Here is a 23,870-nt window from a genome sequence, read left to right as displayed (position 1 = left end):
GCTGAGGGCACCCTGTCTCACCGTTCGACTTCAGGCCCAGAGAGGGTCCTTTGCCATCTCCTCCTTCCCAGGCATTCAGAGCCGTGACGACCCCCAAACAGGACATCCTTCAATCTGGAGGGCCAGCTCCAGCTGTGACAAGGACCCCCATCCCCACACACGGGGCTGGATGACTCCCCAGAGCCCCCCGCCATCACTCCTGCTCCCCCAGCCGGCACCGCGGTGGGGCTCCTAGATTAAGCCTCCTATTCATCAGCCCCTGAGAAGCATAACTGGGGCTTTTGTGGGAGATCAGCTCATGATGCACAGAGCAAGAGTTGTGAAAATGATCATTTTTTAAAGGAGCGCGTTGGGCTCCTCTCCAGGCATGAAAGAAACGCGGGAGAGGTTCGTCAGGGCTGTGGGCTCCGTCTGCGGGTTTTTAAAACAGAAGAGTCTGGCTAGAGGAACCCCTCTTGCTAATTACCGACACCATGAACTGCTCTCAAACGGAGAGCACAGTCAGGGTTCTGTGTGAGTGCTGCTGGCTCCAGGCCGACACATCGCCTGTGAAACCCTCGGCCTGCACGGAGCTGCTCAAAGGCGTTCGGCTCCGGAGCGGCCGGAGCCCACCTCCCAGGCCCAGGGAGGGTGAGCTGCGGGGTGTGCCGGAGGTCCTGTCCCTGGGCGCCACGAAGGGGAAGGACCCCGGGAAAGTTCTGGACTGGAGCTCAGACAGGGAGGGAGAAAGGCCGGGTGAGATGGGGCCCGGGGCACGTTCAGCGACAAGGGCGAGGAGGAGACAGGCGAGCTGGGCTCCGGTCAGCAGGTCCCGTCCCCGCCTTTGGTCCGCAAACACCTTCCCAAGCCCCTCACCTCCCTCCCCATGTGCAACAGAGGGTTAACGCAGCAACCCCAGGCTGCCCACACCCTGCGTGTCCAAGAAAGGTCAGGCCCTTGGCCTGGCTCCCGAGAGGGACCTCTGAGCCTTGGGACGTCCTGCTGATTACAGCATCTCTGTCTACCTCGGGGGGCCCCAGGCCAGGCCAGAGGGTCTGTGAAATGACGGGGTTTATGGGGAACCTCAGGCCCACAGTATCAGCTGGACCAGTGCAGGGGCTGGAAGCTAAAGTCACCCCAACAGGGGCAGTCAGCCGTGTCTACACGACCCACACCCAATGAGAACCAGGGCACCAAAGCTCAAGGGGCCTCCCTGGCTGGCAATCCCCATCTATGATGTCACACATCATTCTGGGAGAATTAAGCACGGTCCACGCAAGCCCTTGGGGAGAGGAGACCCGGAAGTCTGTGCTGCGTCTCTCCTGGACTCCCGTCTAGGTGCCTTTTCCATCTGCTGATCTGGACCTGCCTCCTTTCGCTGTAACAGGCCAGAACCCTGAGGATAACAGCTTAGCTGAGTTCCGTGAGTCATCAGGCCCAAAGGTGTCCCGGGGCCCCGACAGGCCCTGTGACGTCATTACAACAAACTGGGACGGTACTGAGCCCTCCTGCGGGCCAGCGCCTGCAGGACCTCGGGCTCAGCCTCGAGAATGAACCCTGGGGCGCCCCCTGGGTTCCCCCGCTCCCACCGGCTCTGCGAGGAGCCGCCCACACGAGGCGCGCAGCCCACCAGACTGGAGCCGGCTCTCACCCGCTCCGCAGGCTGGACCGCCGCGCTCTCGGTTCACCGTCGCCCGAGGGGCTGGGGTCTTCATTCCCCAGCAGGGGGGCCGCTGTGCCCACATACTGCCCGGAAGACAGAGGGAAGGAGGCGCGTTTCCAAGCCCACCGGCCAGCCTCGGAGAGCTGGCCTCTGCCCACCCAGCGCAGGAGCGGCAGGGAGGCACCTGTGTCGTGGGGCAGGGGCCCTGGGACTGTGGGGCGGAGGGGTCAGGGGGCCGCCCGGCCCCCCAGGGGCCTCCACGCTGCGCAGAGGTCAACGGCACACTCTCAGGCCCCTCACCACTTTCTAAGCCACCGGCAGACTCCCTGGCCAACTCTCAGCCCCAGGGAACCCGAGGCTCCGGAAGCCAACAGACAAGGCAGTCACGGCCTCGGTCACCGGCCTCTTGCCCCGGGGCAGGGCGTGGGGAGCCTGGTGCTGCGCTCAGCCCAGCGCAGGACCGCACCCGAGCAAAGCCACTGTCTCATCCGCCCCAGGAGCACCCCTGGGCTCCCCGACACCGGGCCCCCGACCGGGAGGACGTTTATGAGACGGAGAGAAGAGATCGCACTCTCGAGTCACACGACAAAGCGGATAAAATGACTGACTTCTGCGGCACGAACTCCGTTCCTGCCTACACGCACACAGGTAGGTGGCGGACACGCTGGACCGGGGGAGGCCCCCGGAACGCAGCCTCTCGTCCCGGCCAGTGGGGCAAAGAGCCTGGGAAAAACACAAACAAGAAAACCCACGAACTGTCTGTGTATCCGGCAACGACTCACTTTTTTAAACTACACATTTTTAAACTATCCCTGTTACAGACGAAAGCTATACTGGAAACCAATCCACGCAGCTGGGGGCCTCACAGGCAGAGCAACGTTCTGGAACGTGGGCCGGGTGGTGGTACAGGGGTTTCATCCTAACCTTACTCTTCACAGCCTAACCGTGTTATAAATATTCTCGACTCTGTGTTTAATAGCAGCGCAACAGCATTTTAAAACAGCCTGTCATCCATCTGACATTTAAAAAAAAACTCAATTCAGTGAAACTTCTGAGTCTTTGGAGAACTCAACAGGAAAATAGCTTCTGGGTGGGTTCCCTGATATGTGCATCTGTTCCCATGACTCTTTGGACCTGGGCAAATAACCCCACCAAGGGCCCTGTTGCAGGAGACATCCTGGTTTTGGGACCCCCAGTCCATGAGTGTGCAGGGACCCGATGACAACACCGGGGGGGAGCCCCCTCCCGAGTTGAACCTCTCTCACAAAGTCGCCGGTACCCACCCAGGCGAGACCCCCCAGCCCCTCTGCCCTCAGGAGCCGTCTCTGCCCTCCCAACCCTCTCACTCCCACCCTGCTGGCCCACGACCCAGGGACACCGAGGGAGGCATCGTCCCCGAGTGTGGAACCCGGTCTCCCTGACCCCGCTCTGAGGGTCGGGATCTGCAATGACCACGTCTCACCCGGGGCTGCCCTCCCCTGCCCCCTGTGGCTGGCACCCCCATCCCCCCAGACGCCTCTGCCCCCTCAGTCCCAGGGCCCTCCGCCCCCCAACATCCGTGTGTCAGAGATCAGACCCCAGGGCCATGGAACTCTCTGCAAATCCGAGCAGAATTAAAGCCGATAGTGGGGCGATTCCTGCCAGGGGGGCCACAGCCACAGGCAGGCAGGCCCCCGGCTCAGCCCCATCTCCACAAACAAACATCGCTACTTCACTGGAGGCAGAACCCAGCAGAACTGTGGAGAGGGCATTTAGGTAGGCGATGATCTGTGAAAGGATTAATTTGCTGATCTCATTACCTAAATCGAAAGAGATTTTGCAGCCATCAGTAACAGGCTTGCAAGATTTCCCGGGTGTGAGCTAAAGCCTCGCCCACCCTCCCCACCCCTTCCAGCCTCCGCCAACAGGCAACCTGACAACACGCTGAAAACTCATGAGAAAGACACGGGCCGAGGGTATCTGTTCAAAACCCCAGTATCTGTGACAGGGCACGCGGGGGCCAGAGGAGGACGAAGAGGTGGGCGCCCTGCTGCGCGCTCAGTGAAGCTCACCTGATCCCTTTGTTCTGAGCCAAGTTGTGCAGCGAGAGTCTTGACACGGCAGAGATGACCTGGGAGGGGGAGACGAAAAGACACTTCTGTAATTCCACGAGAAAGCCGGAAGTCATCAAGAAACAGTAATGAAGTGTTTTGTAGATATTGAGACCAGTTACTAAAGCACTTTTCATCTCAAGAAAAAAAAAAGCAGAGCATAGGATGCTTTTAGGCAAGACACCTGCTTTGCATTTGTCGGGCAGGATGCGCCGTCTCACGGCACTAACGTCTGCTGAGAGCCGTGTGCGCCCGGCCTGGGCCCACAGCCCCTCTGCCGTCTCCTGCCCCCAGCCACTCTCTGAGTCCCGCTCTCCTCTCCCCCAGGAGAGGGTCTGCCCCATCCGGGCCACCCCAGGTGTGCACACACATCACAACCACAGCAGCTCCGCCCAGGCTCCGGCTCTGGAAGGCACCACGTGGTTTAACAATAACTCCTGTCCACGGTGGGTGTCGACCCATCTCACAGGTGGGGAGACAGAGACGCAGAGACGTCAAGTGACTCGCCCAAAGTCACACAACAGCCCAGAGCGCAGCGTAGAGGCAAACATCCCAGCGTAGCGCTCCCTTCCCTTCCAGCCCCTCCAGTCTTTCCGTAGGAACCATTTAAACAGATGCCCAGCTAGCTAGAGGGTCAGGGTGTAGATGCAAAACAAAGACCCCCAGGTTCAGACTGCACAAGGGCATCCCCGGAGGCTCTCCCTGGGTGGACAGATGTGCCGAGGTCCTGGGGTCCCTGCCCCAGCCCGCCCCGGCCCTGCCCTGTGACCAGCCCCCTCCAGACACACAGGACCCACCCGGCCCCCAGCCTCAGAGGCCTCAACACGGCCAACCCACAGATCTTCCCATGACCAGGGCAAGCAAGGACGAGGCTCCAGAGACGGTCACGGGGAAACGGGGCCAGGCGACAGCGCGGCTGACCCGAACACAGAGTGTTACACGCTCGAGCGTGATTCGCGGGTCACACGAGCTGCTCACAATTCCCGGCGGGACCGGCGGGGAGCCTGCCGACGGTGGGTGAGACCACACACCTAGGAGGCAGAGAGACAGGTCTCGACTCTGAGAGCCCGCTGCGTGTGCACGGGTGTGTGTGTGTGCACGTGTGTCCACGCACACGTGTGTCTGAGGCCAGGGCATGTGAACACGGCCTGTCATGACCACTGCTAAAATCACAGACACCCTCTGCTGGGCGCTGGTGCCCCAGAAACCGAGCCAAATCAGCCTTTTATGTGCGTCATCCCAGCGAATCCTCACACCCCTGAGGCCGGCCGTGCACACGTGGGACACGGGAAACCCGAGGCCAGGTCACCTCCCCAAAGCCCCACCCGGGACACGCGTCTCGGACCTCCTGTGAGGCGGCTGTCCGTCCCGCGGCAAGTTTTTAAAAGCGGGGAGAGAACCCCGCAGTGTACAGAAGGGCCCTTTCTCAGCCGGCGAGACGGTGGACTCGCCCAACAAGCCAAGCGCTGTGCGCTGACTTCCGGGAGGTGTTCTGTTTCAGGGGCCGGCTCGCACGGAAGTCGTGAGTCCGAGGAGCAACAGGGCTCCTCTGTGTTTCCCCAGACAAGACTCAATGGGCTGATTGTGCAGCTGGCCCAGCCGGGGGCCCCCACACTTGGGCGCGCCAAGAGGCCTTTCACAAATAATGAGCGACTTGGCTTCTGCTGTTATTCTTGGCTTTTAAGGGCTCTAAATATTTAGGAAGAACAAAAATTAAAGCAATATTGCGCGATGTCCTTACAGTCACTAGACAGAATGCTGGAAGGGTCGGGGCCCAAGGGTTTGGCAACTGGAGGGCACACGTGCCACCCCACGCCTATGCCTACCATGGCAGACATCACTAGTCAACTGCTGCACTCCTCCGCCCGGAGCCAGACAGAACTTAGGATCCTCCTTGCAGAGTCCAAACAAGACACCAGCAACCAGTCAGCATTGGCTCGGGAGACGAAGTCTGTCTGCTGACCTGGGGTCGGGGCTGCATCTCCTACGGGCAGAGCCCAGAACAGCGGGCAGCTGCCACCGGTGAGCAAGCCCAGGCCAGGAGACGGGTCCGTGTGTCTGCGGGTCCCCAGGCTCAGGGGACAGAACAGCTTCTGCAGCTGCCGCGACCCCCGCAAGGCTCGGCCCTGAGCTCTCAGCCGCTCTGCTCCAGGCTGGAGCCTGTCACCAGCGGTTACTGAAGGGCTCCGGATTCCGGTCACCAGACGGGGCCAGCTCCTTCACCGGGCTTAGCCGTCCCAGCTCTGCCTGGGGCGCCTGTCCCTTGCTGGTCCGTCCTGCGCATCTGTGCAGAAAGGGAAACCTCAGGTCTCACCTGGGGGGACCAGGGCAAGGGATGCAGGGAGCAGACCCGAGAGCCGCGGGGTCAGATGAGGGGCGGGGCCCCAGTGAAAGGTTAGGGAGCAGGTGTCACGGAGCACCCTAGCGGCTCCCGGAGGCATCTCTGGCCGGTGCCTTCCCCACCCTTGGGGTGAGAGCTGGGCTTCCCCACAGGCCTCCCTCTCCCACGATGATCAAAAACCTCCCAGCTCACAGTCCCTGCCAGCTCCTCTGAAAACAAATGTCAAAGGATGACATTTCCCCGTCTTCTATCTCCCCTTCTTGTCTGCATCCTTGATAACGAGTGAAAAGACGCACACCTGCTCGTCCTGCCCTCCTCCCCCCTCCCTCCACACAACAGGCTCAGACTCGCGGGCTCAGCAGTCCCGCGGGGCCCACGGAGCCTCAGCCCCAGGCGAGCAGAGGACCGTGTGTGCAGAGGCCAGGCAGGGAATCAGAGGGAGGAGGGTGCGTGCCCACGGGGACCAGTCGTGCCGGGAGCGGACACCCGCACGGCCAGCTCCCCAAAGCCGCGGATGTCCGTGCTGTTTGCGCGTCTACCTCCTGCCTCGACCGTGAGCTTCAGTGTTTCAGCCCCTCCACTTGGTGAAGGACTAAGAATGGTTCTGACAGCGCAGAGCCCGGGGCCTGAGGCCTGGACCCTGGATGGCAGTCTCGCTGGGCCCCACCAGGCGTGGACTGCTCGGGCCCCGAGGCGGGACCCCACCAGCCTGCATCCAGGCAAATAGACTCCCAGATACCGCTGGCCAGTCGGCTTCCTTGCGTTTGTGGGAGGAGCTAGAGAATGGAGACTCCCAGGCCCAGCCCAGAGGGTGCCCCTCCACGGAGCAGGCGTGGGGCGAGGTGGGGGCGGCGGGGACTGGAGGGGTCTGGGCTGCAGTCAGATGGCCTGCTGGTGGGGAAGAGCCTGCACCGTCCTGGGTTCACATCCGGCCACTGGCCTCAGTCTGCCCATCTGTGAAATGGGGACGAGTGCACCCCTCCCGTGAGACTGCTGGACTCGATGGAACACGCGCCAGGCGTCTGGCCTGCAGCAGGTGCTCACGAACGCCTGCAGAAGCGCGTTTTGCACGACCAGGGGTCGAGGAGATCCACGCGGCGATTTAGGGTTGACTCACCCCCTCCACCGACTTGGGCTTCCCGGGCGGCTCAGCAGTAGTGAATCTGCCTGCAGTGCAGGAGATGCAGGTTCAGTCGCTGGGTCGGGAAGGTTCCCTGGCGAAGGGCACGGCAACCCACTCCAGCATGCTTGTCTGGAGAGCCCCAGGGACAGAGGAGCCTGGAGGGCACAGGCGATGGGGCACAGAGTCGGACGTGACTGAAGAGACTTCACACACACACAGGGACCTGCCCTTACTCGGATGAAAACACAGGAAGGGGGTGAAAGGTCTGGTTCCAGGCTCGACTTCAAAAGAGAAGTTCAGGATGAGGGCTGAAAAGGCAGAGGCCGAAGGCCAACGTGGGGGTAGACAGACAGAGAGGGTGGGGACTGCCTTTAGAAGGCAGCATCACTCGGAGGCCTCCAGGCAGGCCTGGACTCCGCAGCCCTTTGCCAAAGCCTCTGCTGAAACCTGGGGAAACGCAGTCAGACAGCAGCCTTGCAGGCTGCGCCCTGAGTGGGCAGAGTCAGCTGCAGGCTGCCCAGCTTGCCAGCCCTGCTCTGCTTGGGTCCCTGGGCTGCGGCAGTCAGCCTCCTGGCGGGACAAGGGCTCTGACTCAGGGGAGGACTCACCTCCCACCTCTCCAGGGCAGGGTTTGCGAACCGCGGGTGCTGACCTGCTGCTGAGGCATAAACTCAGACAGGTCCCAAGGGCATTTTTTTCACTGAAGTAGGATGAGATGGGAACAGACAAGACAGGACAGACAATATCGGAAAAGAGAAGTAAAACTCTATCTCATGGAGCTTTATTTTCAGGCTAGAGGACACGAGGGACTTAGCTTCCATGACTTATTCACTCATCAAACATTCAATGCACCCTGATATGTGCGAGCCCCGGGCCTTGTGGCCGGGTCATAACAGAGGATGGATCAGATTCAGGGACATTTTACCTGCCACTGGCACCATCTCAGAGCTCCAAGAGCCCCAGGAGACTCCCTCCCAGGAGATGGGCTGGACCAAACTGTGCCCCCATTTTACAGACAGGAATCGAGGCTCAGGGACCCACAAACTCGCTCAAGGTCATACCGCAGCAGCTATCACATCTGACCCTAAAATCAGGCTCTGAGCTGCCTCTTCACAGACGAGAAAGACTGCGGCTCACCGGTTCATATGACGGCCTAAGAACAGGGTGACTGCAAGATGCTCAAAGAATGTTTGGGGATATGGGTGAGTGGATAAGCAGAGAGGGGGGTGGGTGCGTGGATGGTGTGTGGTTGGAGGGAAGGACGGATGGACAGGTGGGTGGATGGACAGACAGGATCAACATTAGAGGTTCCGATGAGAACCCGCCTCCCAATCCTACGTCTTAATGACAAGAACACGAGCTATCGTTTATCAAGCCCTTACTAAGCGCCACGCAATACACTGGGATGAACATGACACAAACGTCACTCCCGCATGGAATCTCTCTCCCCGCTCTCCACGCATCGGACGCAGACTCTGGGGACTAGAGAGAACACGGGCCCTGCCCCCATCACGGGAGCCAGCAGTAGACAGCGAAACCCCGCGCTTCTCTTCCAGGCCCCCTGCACCGCGTCTCCCAGCCTCTCCCGCAGTCCCTGAGGTCGGCCCGATGGGAGCAGACCTCCCGGGGGCTACTCTCAGGCACGGCTCGAGAAGCTTCCCTGCTTCTGGGGCGACTTCGAAAGCCTCAGGTTAAAGGTGGCGAAGCCGCCGTCACACTGGGTCCCAGAAGGTCTGCGTGACACAAGAGGCCACACACGCACGCACGTGCACACGCACTGCGCGCCGGGCCCTCCCTGAACGGTCCCGCCGTCCCCGGTGGGAGCCGGCCCGGCCCAGGCGCCGCCTTCCCCGACGCTCTGCTATCACCAGGCGCGCGTCACTCTGCCCTGGGCTCCGCAGCGCCGGGCTCTCGAGTTGTGGGATCTCAGTTCCCAACCAGGGACTGAACGCACGGCCCTGACCTGCAAGGCGGATTCTCAGGTCTCTGCCCTGCAACTCAGGACGTGAGCCGAGGACCCTACAGAGACGATCCAGAGGAAGGATGGACAGGGACACACCTCGGCCTTTAAAGGCCCGGCTGCCCAGTTGCTGGTCAGCTGGCGAGTGGGCGGGGGGCGCCCCACCCCACCGTTCTGAGGAATCACTAAGCGGGAACGGCACAGGCCAGGAAGACCCCCTTATCAGCCAGGACCAGGCATGGCAAACACACAGCGGCGCCTCGGAGCCAAACGGCCGAGACCATCAAGCTCATTTAAATACGTTGCCCCGGAAACTCTCTATCTGCTGGGCAAATCTACAGCCAACTCGGCTGCATATTCAGAAGCAAATCATGATAAGTGGCTTTCTCCAGCTCAGCCAACAGCATTGCCCTTCTGCTTTTTTCTCTTTTTTCATTGAAAGCAAGGTCAGGGACACTGGTACCACTGCCTTCAGAATGACAAGCGGCGGCGAGGAGGGGCTCATGACGGACCACGGGCGCCCACGCTCCGTGTTCAAACTCTGCCGCCAAGAGGCCGGGAAACAAAAGCAGGTGGGGAAGGCGGTCATCTCAGCCACCACCTGCAGCATGCGCCCAGGGGCCCTACAGATGGGGTCTTCCTTCCAGGGAGCCAGAAGGAGGCTGGGAGAGGGGAGGGGGCTGGACTCCGGGCCCCAAGACAGAGAAACAGCAAGATGAAAACCCACTCCTGGGGCCAGGTGACCGGTGGCAAGGGAGGGCAGTCTGTTCATCATTTGGGGGTCGGAGCTTCAGAGTGATTTACGAGGAACGAAAAAGGCTAGTAAGGAAAAAAAGTCCATCAACATCTCGAAACTGGCCGCTGCTTTCTCCTGCCCTTGAACCGAGCTTCCAGTGAGACTTGAAACCACGCCCCACATCTAGCTTCCTCGCTTGCTGGGTCCAGATCAAGAAAAGACCCTCAAATGCAGGGAGAAGACACCACCCTGAGCCTCGGGAGCAGCGGCCAGTCTCCACGCCTTGGTCTCTGCAGGCGCTGACATCTGCAACACGGACAGACAGAGGGCTGAATGCCGACACGCGGGTTCCCCGAGCTGGGGGCGCTACGGGGCCTGAACTGCTGGCCTCGCAGGCCCCTGCCCACGGCGCGCCTCCAGGGCAGTCAGCGCCTGCATGCCTCGGTCTCCCTGTGCGTGGACCCGGCATCGCCACGGCCACCCGCCAGAGGCGCTGCTCGTCTCTGCAAGCTGAGAAAACTGAAGCCCACGGGGTACGGTGACGTGACCGAGGCCTCACCGCTGCGGTCAGGGACCACGCCGGAGTCGGGCTCCCGAAACATACAGGAGGCCCTGCAAAAGCAGGGACACCAAGCGTCTGTCCTCGCCGCCTCCCCCGCACCGGGAGAAAGCCTGAGCCCCCGCTTACCCCGGGAGGGTGGTCACGGGGGACAGGCTGGTTCCGCTGCCAGCTCCGTCCTTCCCCCAACCGTCCGCCCCCACCTCGGGCCCGTTTCCTGCTGGGAACGAGGGGCTGTGACCTGGTTACCAAGGGCTCGGATCCTGGGCACGGGGCGCAGGGGTCACCCAAAGCAGGGGCCAAGCAGAAGCCCCCAGGGACGTCACAGCCGTGACAGCCCCGGACCAGGCGCCTGGAGGGGCGAGCGGCCCGGGTCTTGAAGACCAGCTGACCACCGCGCTGCGCCCAGGAGGGGCGGGGCCACCCCACCCCCACTCCACCCCGCGTCCTCGGGCCCCCAGCACCCGCACGCTCTTTGTGTCTCTGAGGCCTCACTGGGTGGGGTGCCGAGGTTTACACTCCACCCCACTTCCTGACACCCTAGGAAGAGCTGCAAGAGGAGGGCTGAGCGGCAGACCCCGCTCTCTGGCGCCATCCCCTCCCGGCTGCAACCAGCTAAGGTGCCGTCTGCCCCAACCAGCGTGCAGGGGTGCCAGCCCAGCCCCTGGCACCTCGAGGAGAAGCAATCCTAGGACCAGTCGAGGCAGGACAGGCCAGGGGCAGCGCTCCGTACGCCTGGGAGCCAGGAGAGAAGAGGCCGGGAGGGAAACTGGAGCCAGGGGCCCTCATGGGACACAGGGAGGGGTCAGGAGAGGGTGGAGCGTCCAGAGCCCCCATCGCAGGATCCCTGCAACAGACAGTGTCCGTCCAAGGGCCCCGGGCACTGACCGTCTGTGGTCCCTGATCCGTAATGTCGAGGCACAGGAGTGGGAGAGGACCGGGGTGGGGACCTGAACTAGAGCTCTTCCCGACCAGGAAGGCTTGCAGGAATCAGCCAGGAAAACGCCAGGTCCATAGCAGAAGGAGCTTAGCAACCATCTGGTCCAAAGTCTTCACTCTGCAGACGGGAAACCTAAACCCCGGCTCGGGAGACGCAAGCGATTGGCAAAGGCCACCCAGCACCCCCCAGGCAGACACAGCGTGGGAAGCAGGGACCCCGTTTGGAGCGCAAGGCCCTGCTCTGATTGGCCTCATGACAACCGCTGCGGACACGTGTCCAGCTCTGCTCCGGCCAAGTCTTTGCGAGGCTTATTTCTATTTAACGATTTAACCTCCCCCCTCCCCCTCCTCGCTACATCCACCAGGAGACATTCCTGCCCATCTTCCCATTTCACGGAGGAACAACTGAGGCTCAGGATTCACGGCTGAAAGCGGGTGAGCAGAGGTGGACCCAGCTCGTCCATCTGCCCGCGGGACCCCAGATCTTCAGTCCAGCCCCGCCCCGAAAGGTGGGCGCATCCAGCCCTGATCGGAGGCCAACAGACAGCAGCCTCGCCTCCAGGCATGAGAGCAGGGTTGCTAAGGGAGGCCCTGAGGCTCCTGAAGTTGAAGCTCCAATCCTCTGGTCACCTGATGCGAAAACTGACTCATTGGAAAAGACCCTGATGCTGGGAAAGACTGAGGACAGGAGAAGGGGGTGACAGAGGATGAGATGGTTGGATGGCATCACCGACGCGACGGACATGAGTTTGAGCAAGCTCCGGGAGCTGGTGATGGACGGGGAGGCCTGGTGTGCTGCAGTCCATGGGGTCACAAAGAGTCAGATGTGACTGAGTGACTGAACTGAACTGAGGTTCCCGGGGGCCAGGAAGCCTGTCAGACCACAAGGTGGCGGAGGAGCTGAGGAGTGGGTCGCCCTGGCCACTCACCGTCTGTGAACGCGGCCTCCCCTCCCCCTCAGCACGCCTCCCTGCTATCACAGCTGCGATGCCTGAGCGATGACAGCAGCAGGGAGGGGAGCGGGCTGGGCCTGCCCTGCCCCACCTGGCAGGTAAGAGGTGAGCCGAAGGCATGTCCAAACACAGGCGGCATCTCAAACCCAGCCGCAGACAGGCAGCGACACAGCTCCCCACTGATCCGAGGCGAGGCCGCCCGGCGGCGTGAGTCACTGCCCAGAGGTACCAGAGTCCCAGGGGCAGGACTAGACGCCCGCCCAGACCTGGGATGCGGATGCACTTTACAGAACAGCACGGGGAGGCGGAAGGACACCCAGTCCCAGGCGAGGGCCTCCCCCTCCCCAAAGGCCCCCACTGCACTTTCTTTCTCTTATCCTGGGGAACCACGGGGCCAGACGGCAGGCAGGCGTCGACACAGCCTGCTCTGGGAGCGGGTCCCCATGCCCCACCCAGCTGCGGCTGCCTCTGCTGTTCCGTGGATTCCTGCCTCGGCACGGGTGACTTGTCTCCAGCACAGTCCCACGGGGTCAGGACCATCGCCTCGCCTTTCCAGGTGAGGAAACCGCGGCCCCAGCAGGCGCCCTCACTTGCCGGGAGCACCTGTAAGAGGCGGCCCAGGCTGTCTGAGCCCAGGCCCCTCTGAGAGGCGGCATCTGCCTCTGCACTCCATCCTCACACTTGAAAGAGCTGCTGAGAAACAGGGACTGGATCTGTTTTCCTCCATCCCCTCCCAGAACCACAGCTGGGGGCACCGGATTCTGGGGCAGTGGCTGTCCCCAGCACGCAAACCCAAGGGGTGCCAAACCCCAGTCCCCGAGGCTGGGGACCCACACCCCCCAGCACCCTGGCCCCGCCGCTGAGAGTCAGCCCACGAGCAGCGCTCAGAGTCACAACAGCCTCACAGGGGCCTCCTTGAAGGAGCCAGCACCAACTGGGCCTGAGCCCTGACCCCCAGCCCGATCCCCGACCACGAGTGTGGCGCTGGGCTGCAGGTACCCGCCCGGCTCACTGAATCCTCAGCCACGTGAGAACGTGACACTGCACCCCGTGTCAGATAAACAGACTGAGGGTCAGAGTGCCACCTACACACGAACAGAGACAGCGAGAGCCTGTCTGGGGAGTGCCCCAGCCTCCAGCCGCAGTCCGACCCAGGAATGCCCCGCCCCGCCTCGGCATTTCTGGCTCGTGGGCTCCGGGCCGGCCCCATCCATCAAACCCCGGCTGCTAATGGGGACGAGGTGACAGCAGCCATTACCTGGAGAGGGCCGGCGGGTTTCAGAGCCGCTTCACTGCCGTCCCTGATTAAGGGCCATTTTAATGGGAAGGGGAACAAAAATTGTATCTTTTACGCCCTAGCGATAATTTTTCAACATACACACTTATCTCTGAAGTGATGACTTAGTAACTCCATTATTAACTGCTAGCACAACCCCATTGCTCCGAGCAGTGTTAATCTCTCCACCCTCGCCCGCTCCTTGCTTCTGACGCCAGTGCCTGAAGAGCCTCGGGAGCTCTGGCCGCCCTGCGGCCAGGCAGTGTGTTCCCTACCTCCTCCCTGGGCTTTCTGACAGCAAAGGAGGGTGCGGCTCTGCCCCCAGCCCCTGGAGCAGGGCGGGGCTCTGCCTGCGCTGTGTTCGCACTCCCAGCCCTGGTGACACTGCTGCTGACATCCCGCGGAAGGGGAAGCAGGGATGTTGGGGGTGACCGTCGGCACCACAGCAGCCACGGAGCTGTGTGAGGACGGTCCTGAGCAGCTACACAAGTCAGAGGACACACTGCAAGCCCAGTGTGTTCATGGCTAGGTGGGTGTTTCTGGAAAGATCTGACAGCACTGAGCATTTAGAAAGGTCATGCTGAGTCTGACACATGACGGTCCCTGTCCATTCCCAGGAGAAGCAAATGCTGAGTATAGCTGAGTCCCAAGCTCCTCACCTGAGAAACGGGGGCAACACACACCCTCATGGCTAGGAGGTCCCCAACACTTTGGGTTCACTGTCAGAGTCACAATCATCACTTCTGCCCCTCCTGGGAGTGGTCCCCACTTCCACCAAGTCCACTGTGGTGGTCTGTCACTGGACAACAATTAGCCTTCACTATGGACCAAATGTTTGCATCCCCCCAATATTCATATTTTTTTCCCAGTATGGATGTGAGAGTTGGACTATAAAGAAAGCTGAGCACCAAAGAATTGATGTTTATGAACTGTGGTGTTGGAGGAGACTCGTGAGAGTCCCTTGGACTGCAAGGAGATCCAATCAGTCCATCCTAAAGGAGATCAGTCCTGGGTGTTCATTGGAAGGACTGATGTTCCAGATACTACTCCAGCTGAAACTCCAATACTTTAGCCATCTGATGTGAAGGGCTGACTCATTTTAAAAGACTCTGATTCTGGGAAAGATTGAGGGCAGGAGGAGAAGGGGCCGACAGAGGATGAGATGGTTGGATGGCATCACTGACTCAGTGGACATGGGTTTGGGTAAACTCCAGGAGTTGGTGATGGACAGGGAGGCCTGGCATGCGGTGGTTCATGGGGTTGCAGAGAGTCGGACATGACTGAGAGACTGAACTGAACTGAACTGAAAATTCATGTATCGAATCCCTACTCCCCGATGCATTTGTCGCTGAAGGTGATCAGGTCACGAGGGTGGAGCCCCACGAAGGGGATTAGTGCCCTCAGAAGAAGAGACTGGTGAGAGACGTTCTCTCCAACACACGGGGACAGAGACAACGTTTACAGCATCCTGAGCTGATGAGACAACCCCGAGGAGACGAGCCTGCCGACTGTGCCCACAGCCAGCCTATCCCCAGGAGGGTAGGGACAAGACAGTAGAGCCGCGGGCAGGGGTGGGGAGGAGCCGAGGGCAGCCACTGACCACGGGGTGGGCTGCCCGCCCCCCTCGCTCGCGTGTCCTACCTACAAGAGGGAGCAGGGCTCGAGGGCTCTGCCCAAGGCCTCCCCGTGGCCCTGGCCCGGCGCGCCATCCCAGGGTGCCCGTGGCACAGCCTTCCACAGGGGCAGAGGGCCAGGCTTGGCATCACTAAACCTGGCTTCGTATCCAGCTACAGACTGTCCCCGCGACCCTGGCAACGCCCTCAGCTCGCGAGGGTCCCAGGGCCTCATCTGTAACGTGGCAATGATGACACAGCAGGGGTTCTCCCTCCCCACCTACATGTCAACAGGGTTCAGCGAGCAGCAGGACATGCCAAGCCCTGCGGAGGGACGAGAGGTCAGAGGGAGCATCCAGGGTTCACAGGAAGCACCAGCGGGACACGTAACTGAGCTGGGGTTGGGGCATCAGGGAAAGCTTCCTGGAGGAGATGCCACTCAACCTCAGACCTGAGGCGTGAACGGGACGTGGCTGGGTGATAGGCTCGCGTGCGTCAGAGTGCCAACACAAACGCGGCAGGCTCACGGTAAATGAGGGCACCCTGCCCACAGGACAGCCTGGAACCTGACACTGCGGTGTGCAGCCAGCTCACCCCAACCACGAAGAACCTCTCCCCTTCCGGTAGCAGAGTCAGCGCAAGCCCCCCTGCCGCCCGGCATCTTTGCACCAAGGAAACCCTCGGCAGGAAAGAAGCCTACGGTGACTCCCTCCCCTGCGTGTGCTGATGGCGGAAACAGCTGGAAAACGGGCGGAGCTCCGGACTGCGCCCCCAAAGCGGCCTCCTCTGGACTCCTGCTCACTGCTGGCCCATCGGGGCCTTCCCGCACCAGCCACCGCACGGATTCTCGTCCTATTAATACTTGTGAGTAGGCTTCAAAGATGCATTTTTTCCCCAGAGTAGATTCCCCGTCCCCACAAGAGAGGAGCTGGCCTGGAGTGGAGGAGACAGAGCTGTTGCCTTGGGGGGAGGTGAGCAAGGACTCACCGGCGCCTCAAGGCCACGGCTCGGCCTCCCCAGCTGGCCTCATGAGGGCCGTGCAGGGATGATGGCCCCAGCCGGAATCTGGTCTTTAAAACACCTGTCTGACCCTGGAGGAGCCCACGGGCACGTGAAAACCAGACGACACGAGGGCCCTGTGGGGTCCTGGCACAGAGAAGAGCAGGTGGGAACGCTAAGGAAACAGGATAGAGCGTGGCCTGCGGTCCCGCTAACACCTCCCCGCTGGCTGATCAATGGCCACCACCGTCCTGAGCTGGAGGAGGATGATAGCGTCAAGGGGACACACGGGGTTCAGGGGACGGGAAGTCTACTATCTTCTCAGTTCTCTGTGAATCTGAAACTGTCCTACTAACGGGGTCTGTTTGAGGGGGGCTGCCCTTTGGTTGGGGTGCGGCGGGCAGCCCACTCGGCCCCCTCACCTGGCGGCTCTCCAGGACTCTGGTCGTGGAAATGAGGTCGGGAGACAGATGAGAACTCGGGGCCTGGAGCCCTGAGGGTCCCTCCACGCAGGGGTCAGTCCTCAGATGCGCCCGTGATAGAAGCCACAGCCCCACTCCTGGAGGGGCCGCGGCTCAGGCACATCACCGAGTGGCCTGGGGTGGCCACGCCAGGCCCTGAACCCAGGCCAGCGGGCTCTCCCCACCAACGGCGTGGCTGGAAGAACTAGGCTCCCATCAAACCACCTCCAAGACAGCGGGCTCGGGACACCAAAGCACACAGCCTTCCGCAGGCCAGAACTGTCTGCAAGTGGGTGACCCACGACAAGGCCCGCCTACACCTGTTCTGGGTTGTTCCATGTCCACGAGCTTCCTTCCCAGAAGAAGGAAGCTCGCCAGCAGCACGGAGGGAACAGAACCGCCCAGGTCAGGAACGCGGGAACCCAGCCCCCCATTAGGGGGCACCACTCACAGTCTGGGGGTGGGGGTGGCACAGAGAAAGGACCCACCGCCAGGCGAGCCCGCCAGCAGCCCAGCGGAACCCGCCGGGGTCCCAGCAGCCCATGAGGGCGGCCTGGAAGCCACCCAGGATTTCAAGCCCCCCCCACCCCCCGCCACAGTGCATCTAACAGCAAAATGTATAATTTAACATTCAATATTTCCATCCCAGACCGGAATTAATTATTTAATGTCCCATCAAAAGCAATTCTATCTTCTGCACTGATTCAGACGTCCCAGCCCCTCCCCCGCCCTGGCCGGCATCCCAGCAGAGCCGGGGAAGGCGGGTCAGGCCCCCAGCAGGCACACGAAGCGCACCTGTGACGTGCCCGACAGGCCCTGCTCCCGGGGGCGGAGCCGGGGCCAGGGTCACCGCGTTGCGTCTGGTGCTCAGCACGTCCCCAGATTGCATGGGGGGTTCCAGGCGAGGAGTGAAGGTTTCAGCCTATCCTCAGTGGACTGTTCCCACCTGGGGTGCATCGTGAGAGACACGGAGCCAGGAGGAGGCGGTGCAGGTGTGGGCTGCTGGGGCAGGCAGAGGATAAGGCCTGTCACAGATTTTAATGCGGCCGACATAGCCCGCAGGCCTCCCGGCAGGTTCTGCCTGCCCGCCAGCCCTCCCCTCTGCTCTCGGGATCGGCTGGACCCCCCTCTCCCGGGCACAAACCAGCTCAGTCCTGGCCTTTGACAGAGTCCCCACCGCCCCGCGCTGGCCGCCCTCCCGCACACCTCCCCGGTATCCTCACGCGGCCCCTCCAGGTACCAGAGGCTGGAGTAGATGTGGCCGGGCCTGGCAACTGCACGGGGCCAGCCTACGGGCTGGAACTTCCTAAGAGGTCATGGCAAGGCTTCCAGGGAGAAGGAGGGCACGGCAGAGAAGACAGATGCAGAGCGAGGAGGCCTCAGGCCCCTGCCACCCGGGGGGACCCTCCCCAGCCCACCCGTGCCCCTCACACCTGGATTCAGGCTTCTGGCGTCCAGAACCGGGACACACACTCTCCGGAGTTGTGAGCGCCTGGAGAATGGCCGCTGGCATGGCAGCCACAGGACACCGTACAAAGCTAACAAGGACAAAGACCTGCCATCGCAGCCCCCAGGGGTGGCCCTGCCAGCGCCTGGCACAAAGGACAGGTCTCCTGAATCTGCTGCCGTTACAGCCAAGCCTGAGGGTCCCTCCAGAGCCCACGTCCTTCCCGGGACCTCGAGGTGTGACCTTGCTTGGAAAAGGGGCCGCTGCAGGTGTAATTAGCTGCAACGCAGTCATCCTGGGGCGGGGTGGGCCCTTCCCTTGATGTGACTGGTGTCTCCACGGGGACACGGGGAGATAAGGAGCCGTGTGACGACAGAAGCCCAGGCGGGAGGGACAAAACCACAAGACAGAAACCCCTGGAATTGCCAGGAGCCCCACGAGGCCGCAGGGACCCTCCCCCAGCGCCTGCGGAGGGAGACCGCCCAGGGAGACCCCGCCCCCGGAGCCTGCGGGCGGAGCTGACCCCACCAACACCTGGATTCGGGTTTCTGGCGTCCAGAACCAGGACAGACGGCTTTCTGCAGTTGTGAGCACCCAGTGAATGGTGCCTGGCATGGCAGCCTCAGGACCCCGTACAGAGCTGAAGGCTGCAACGCTGGCCCAGGGCTGAGAGTGCTGACTGCGTGAGGTTAGAGCACCCCACCCGAGCTCCAGAGGCAGCCAGCAGCCCAGGAGGACAGCACGGCTCCGTCCGGGGAGGAGGCAGGGTGGGGCATCTTGGTGACCCAGCACACGTCGTCCAGCTACGTGCAGCGGCTGAAGGGCACGTCCCTACCAGTCAGGGCCTGACAGAACGTGGTCTGCTGGAGAAGGGAATGGCACACCACTTCAGCGTTCTTGCCTTGAGAGCCCCATGAACACAATGAAACGGCAAAAAGATATGGCACCAGCAGATGAGCTCCCCACCCCCAGGTCGGTAGGCATCCAGTATGCTCCTGGGGAAGAGCAGAGAAATAGCTCCAGAAAGAGTGAAGCAGCTGGGCTAAAGCAGAAATGACGCTCAGCTGTGGACGTGACTGGTGGTGAAAGTAAAGCCCGACGCTGTAAAGAGCAATATCGCACAGGAACCTGGGATGTTAGGTCCACGAATCAAGGCAAATTGCAAGTGGTCAAACGGGAGACGGCAAGAGTGAACATCGACCTTTTAGGAATCAGTGAACTAAAACGGACTGGAATGGGTGAATTTAACTCAGATGGCCATTTTATCTACTACTGTGGGCAGGAATCCCTTAGAAGAAATGGAGTAGCCCTCACAGTCAACAAAAAGAGTCCAAAATGCAGGACTTGGGGGCAATCTCAAACACAACAGAATGACTGTTCGTTTCCAAAGCAAACCACTCAGTATCACAGTAATCCAAGTTTAGGCCCCGACCAGTAACGCTGAAGAAGCTGAAGTTGAACGGTTCTATGAAGACCTACAAGACCTCCTAGAACTAACACCAAAAAAGACCCAGAACACGGATTCAACTTTTCCCAGAAGCCCCTGCCTGGCACCCGGGGTCCCAGCGTCCCTGCACCCACGGAGCTGGGGCTGGTCCCACAGGGACCTCGGTCCCCAGGAACGACCTCCCGCGGCTCCACCTCTGGGCCCCCACCCCTCGATCCTCCCATCCTGTCACCGGGAGGAGCGTCCCTGGGGCTGCAGAAGGCTTCCTGCCCCTCCCACTCCTCAAGCACACGGACCCTACATCGCTGACCCCTCGATGGTTCGTAGAGGGCCCTGGCTCTGCACAAAGTCCAGACTGGGCCTGGTGAGATGACGGCAGGGGCCACACGGCAGGAAGTCGGGGGAGGCAGGAGAGCCAGCTGGGGCCCATGAACACCAACAGGAACCCGCTGAAACAAACCACTGTGCTGACCCCACACCGTCCCCACCACGGTAGGCCCGGGTTCCGGGGAGCAGCCCCCAGGGCAAAGGGCTGCCTCCTGGGGTAGTGAGCACCCCGTCTCGGGAGGCATGCGAGAAACTGGTGCTGGTGCAGCACAGGCGATCGGACCGGCAGACTTCCCAGATCCGGGGCCGCTCTGGAGGTCAGGGGCACCGCAAAACCTTCACCTGAGGCCCGCAGGTGAGAGCTGGACCATAAAGAAAGCTGAGCACCGAAGGATTGATGCTTCTGAACTGTGGTGTTGGAGAAGAGTCTTGAGAGTCCCTTGGACTGCAAGGAGAGCCAACCAATCCATCCTAAAGATCAGTCCTGCGTGTTCACTGGAAGGACTGATGCTGAAGCTGAAACTCCAATACTTTGGCCACCTGATGTGAAGAACTGACTCATTTGAAAAGACCCTGATGCTGGGAAAGATTGAAGGCAGGAGGAGAAGGGGACGACAGAGGATGAGATGGTTGGATGGCATCACTGACTCAGTGGACATGAGTTTGGGTAAACTCCGGGAGTTGGTGATGGACAGGGAGGCCTGGCGTGCTGCGATTCATGGGGTCGCAAAGAGTCGGACACGACTGAGCGACTGGACTGAACTGAACTGAGACCCGCAGACAACGGACAGCTTGGCTTACATGGGTCCCAGCAGCTCTCATGGCTGAGAAGAGGGCATTCAAAATGAACAGCAAGCATTCAGGACACTAGTACTGAAGCAAAATAAAAGCAACAGAGACACGGGGCCTGCACACACCTGCCAGGCCCCGGGGGAGGCCCCGGTGAGCGAGCGCGGCGAGCATGCCTGCCACCCCTTCCTGCCGTGACTCACGCTCCAGCGCGCCTGGCTGCCCCTCCGCCGGGAACACCCGCCCCTCCTGCCTGACCCCAGCCTCCTCCAGGCGCCCCTCGGTCACTCATCCGAGATGCCCTCCTCCCGCCCCCCAGGCCTCACTGCAGTCAGCCGACTGCCCTCTCGGGTCCCTCCACACTCTTCGGACGGACGGGGCAGCCCTCCTGCCCGCGGGGTGCAGCGGGAACCCCCGGGTGCTGCTGGTGTTAACTCTGGTTACCTGGGGGACTTCGCCTGAGAACTCACCACACTCTCCCCGTACAACAGACGCTTCTTCTGCAAGTGCAGGATACCCTGAGAAGTGATGTTTTGGAAAGCCGCTGGCTTTAAACCCAGAGAGTTCAAAGACATTTAATCAGATCTGTTCATTCAGAGACACACAGCTCAAGGCCTTCTGATGGGACGGACACTTGGTGAGAAGCCGAAACGTAAAGGACGCAGACGCCCGCAGACAGGCTGGGGTCGCCCAGGGACGCTTCGGCCCGGCCCCAGGCCTGCACGCAGCTTCCCCCGCTGCAGCCCAGCCAGACCGGGCGCCGAGGAGGCCACACGGGAGGGGGTCCAGGGCTGCCCCCAGCTCATCCTGTCCCTGTAACCCCAGAGACTCCACTCCGGCCACGGCGGGTCCAGCAGCTCTGCCCGCAGACAGGCGGGCTCGGGGCTGACTCGGGCCCCTGCAGAGGCCTCTCTGAACGCGGGGAAGACAGGAGCCACATACTCAAAACCCGCGAATCTTTTCCAAAGCAATGGCTCCAGCTGCCCCCGCGTGAACTCCCCAGGGCAGGGGCCACGGGGGCCACGCGCGCCCGACGGCCACCGGCTCGGCCCTGACCCAGTCGCCCTGGAGGCGGCCCCTGCTGCCCGCCCTGCCTTCTCGGGCGACACAGGCATCCCTGTCACACGGATGAGCGGCCGCGGCCCAGCGCTGCGGGCTGTTCACGGCCCTCTAATCCCCAGACAAGAGCGGATCTGAGGACACCAACTCACCCACGAGCGGCAGCGCGGCCACTGGAGCTCCCGCGAGCCCACTCTGCGCTCAGGAGGGCCTCACGCGGTCAGGCAGCACGAGGGGCGGACGACCCCCGTCACCCTGCCCACCAGCCCGTGCATTCCGACGGGGCCAGAGAGACGTGACCCCAGGGCAGACCTCCTCCCGAGGCGCGGTCCCAGGTGACACATGACAGTCCACGTCCCCCGGCCCGGCCCGCATGGGGGGCCTCTGAGACGAAGGCCTTGCACCAGCCCATCAGCCCAAGGCGGTCTGGAGGACCACCGAGGGGGAGGCAAGCCCGCGCTCGGCGCCGTCCCCAGCCGCCCCCAAGTGGTCCCCACTTCTATCCGGGCTGGAGGGAGCCAGGACTCATCCAGTCCCCCCTGGGGACGCCGGTCCGTGACCCCCCAGCTCAGATGCTCAAAGCTCAGACCACAGCGCCCTGCTGCCCTGGGGACCCACCGCTGCAAAGACCCCGCAGGACGACAGGACGAAACCTCGGGGAGCAAATCTCAGATGAGCTCGCGCGGAGGCTGCTCCCCTCCGGGGCTGGGGTGAGGAGGCCTGATAACGGCCCAGAGCAGAGCCGGCTGCCTGGGGAGGCCTTAAGAGCCAGCAAAGGCCACGGGGAGGCCGGGACGGGGCACACCTGCCCCCCCCAACAGAGCCAGCAGAGGGGAGCTCAGTGACCCTGTGCCAAACCCACGGGCTGCTTCGGGGTTTGCCCTGGGCGATTCTCCTGGGCCTGATGCGTCTCTGTTTCGCTCCTGGGCCTGCCTGCCCCCCAGGACCAAGGAGTCTCCCCCGTTCCGCGGACACCGCAAGGGCCTCGCGGGGTGGCAGGGCAGCCTCTGGGCACAGCCAGCGAGCCCGCTCCCAGGGCCCCGGGCCACACGCCCATCGAGAGCCGCCCTGGTCTCCCTGACCCGGACCCCCACGCTGCCGGCCGGACATGCAGCCCCCGTGGGGGCAGCTCCCTCAGACGGCCCGGGATCCGCACCCACAGATGCCCCCGCAAGCACCCCACACACCCCCGCCCACAGCCCGGCCCACTGGGCAAGCTCCGCGGTGGGAACCGGGCTGGGGACTCACCCCAAGGCCCCCGCTTAGATGCAGATGGTCGCTCCTCCCTGGCCTCAAGGGGAGGAAGAAGGGGCGGGCGTGGCTGGTGAGCGCCTGGGCCAGCGCGGGGCCCAAGTCTCAGACTAGAACCAGCGTCCGCCCACACCCCCGCCCAGGCCTGGGTACCGAGCAAGGCTCCAGCCGAGCGCAGTGAACGCCGGAGCCCTCGGCCTGCTGAGCACTCGGGTGTCTGCCCGCATCCCGCCTCGTGGGGATCCCTACGACGGGGCACCCAACCACCACGACGCCAGCAGCAGCCGGGCCGGGAGCCCACTGCGTGGACACGGCCTGAGTCCAGAGGCCAGAGGGGCCCCAACACGGAGCGCATCGCGTTCTGCAGCGCCCTCTCGGACACCCCGGCCAAACTAACACCGAGAAAATTGACAGATGTTCTCCGACGGGCGGACTTCCTCAGGCACACCACCCTGGCACCCTGCGCCCCCAAGGGCAAGGGCCCTGCCTCCCCGAGGCCTCGTGTGGGTGGGCCTGGCCCGAGGTCGCACCTGGTGGCCCCAATGGCAGGTGGAGCAGCCCCCTCACCCTCCCACCCCAGGGGCTGCGTGCACCCCAAGACCTGAGCACAGGCGGCAGCACCTCCAGAGGCCCCCACCGCTCAGGCTGACATTCCTTCTAGTCTGAGGGTCCCGGGGCCCCGGCGCCTCACACGGGAGGGGTCAGCTGTGCACACGGGGGGGTCAGCTGGACACACAGGGGGGTCAGCTGGACACACAAGGGCGTGGGCCTTGTGCTCTGAGCCCCAACAGGCCGAGAATCATCTGCAGAGGCCCCTGGGTGCCCAGAGCCGCACATTACACCCCTCAACCACAGCCA

At 62.3% G+C, this 23,870-nt stretch overlaps 1 protein-coding gene across 4 annotated transcripts in view; it reads right to left on the bottom strand.

Moving 5' to 3' along the window:
- Nucleotides 1–23,870, bottom strand: part of VAV2 (vav guanine nucleotide exchange factor 2) — a 320,676-nt gene that overhangs the window by 77,701 nt on the left and 219,105 nt on the right. For all 4 annotated transcript variants that reach the window (XM_065928065.1, XM_065928061.1, XM_065928062.1 and 1 more), the window contains exon 3: nucleotides 3,694–3,752. In XM_065928065.1, coding sequence (XP_065784137.1) covers nucleotides 3,694–3,752 — 59 coding nt within the window. The remainder of the gene's footprint in view (nucleotides 1–3,693; nucleotides 3,753–23,870) is intronic.

This window comes from Muntiacus reevesi, chromosome 3 (assembly GCF_963930625.1).
Source record: "Muntiacus reevesi chromosome 3, mMunRee1.1, whole genome shotgun sequence".
Taxonomy (NCBI): domain Eukaryota; kingdom Metazoa; phylum Chordata; class Mammalia; order Artiodactyla; family Cervidae; genus Muntiacus; species Muntiacus reevesi.
The sequence above is the reverse complement of the archived record's forward strand: the minus strand, read 5'-3'. Positions and strand labels throughout refer to the sequence as shown.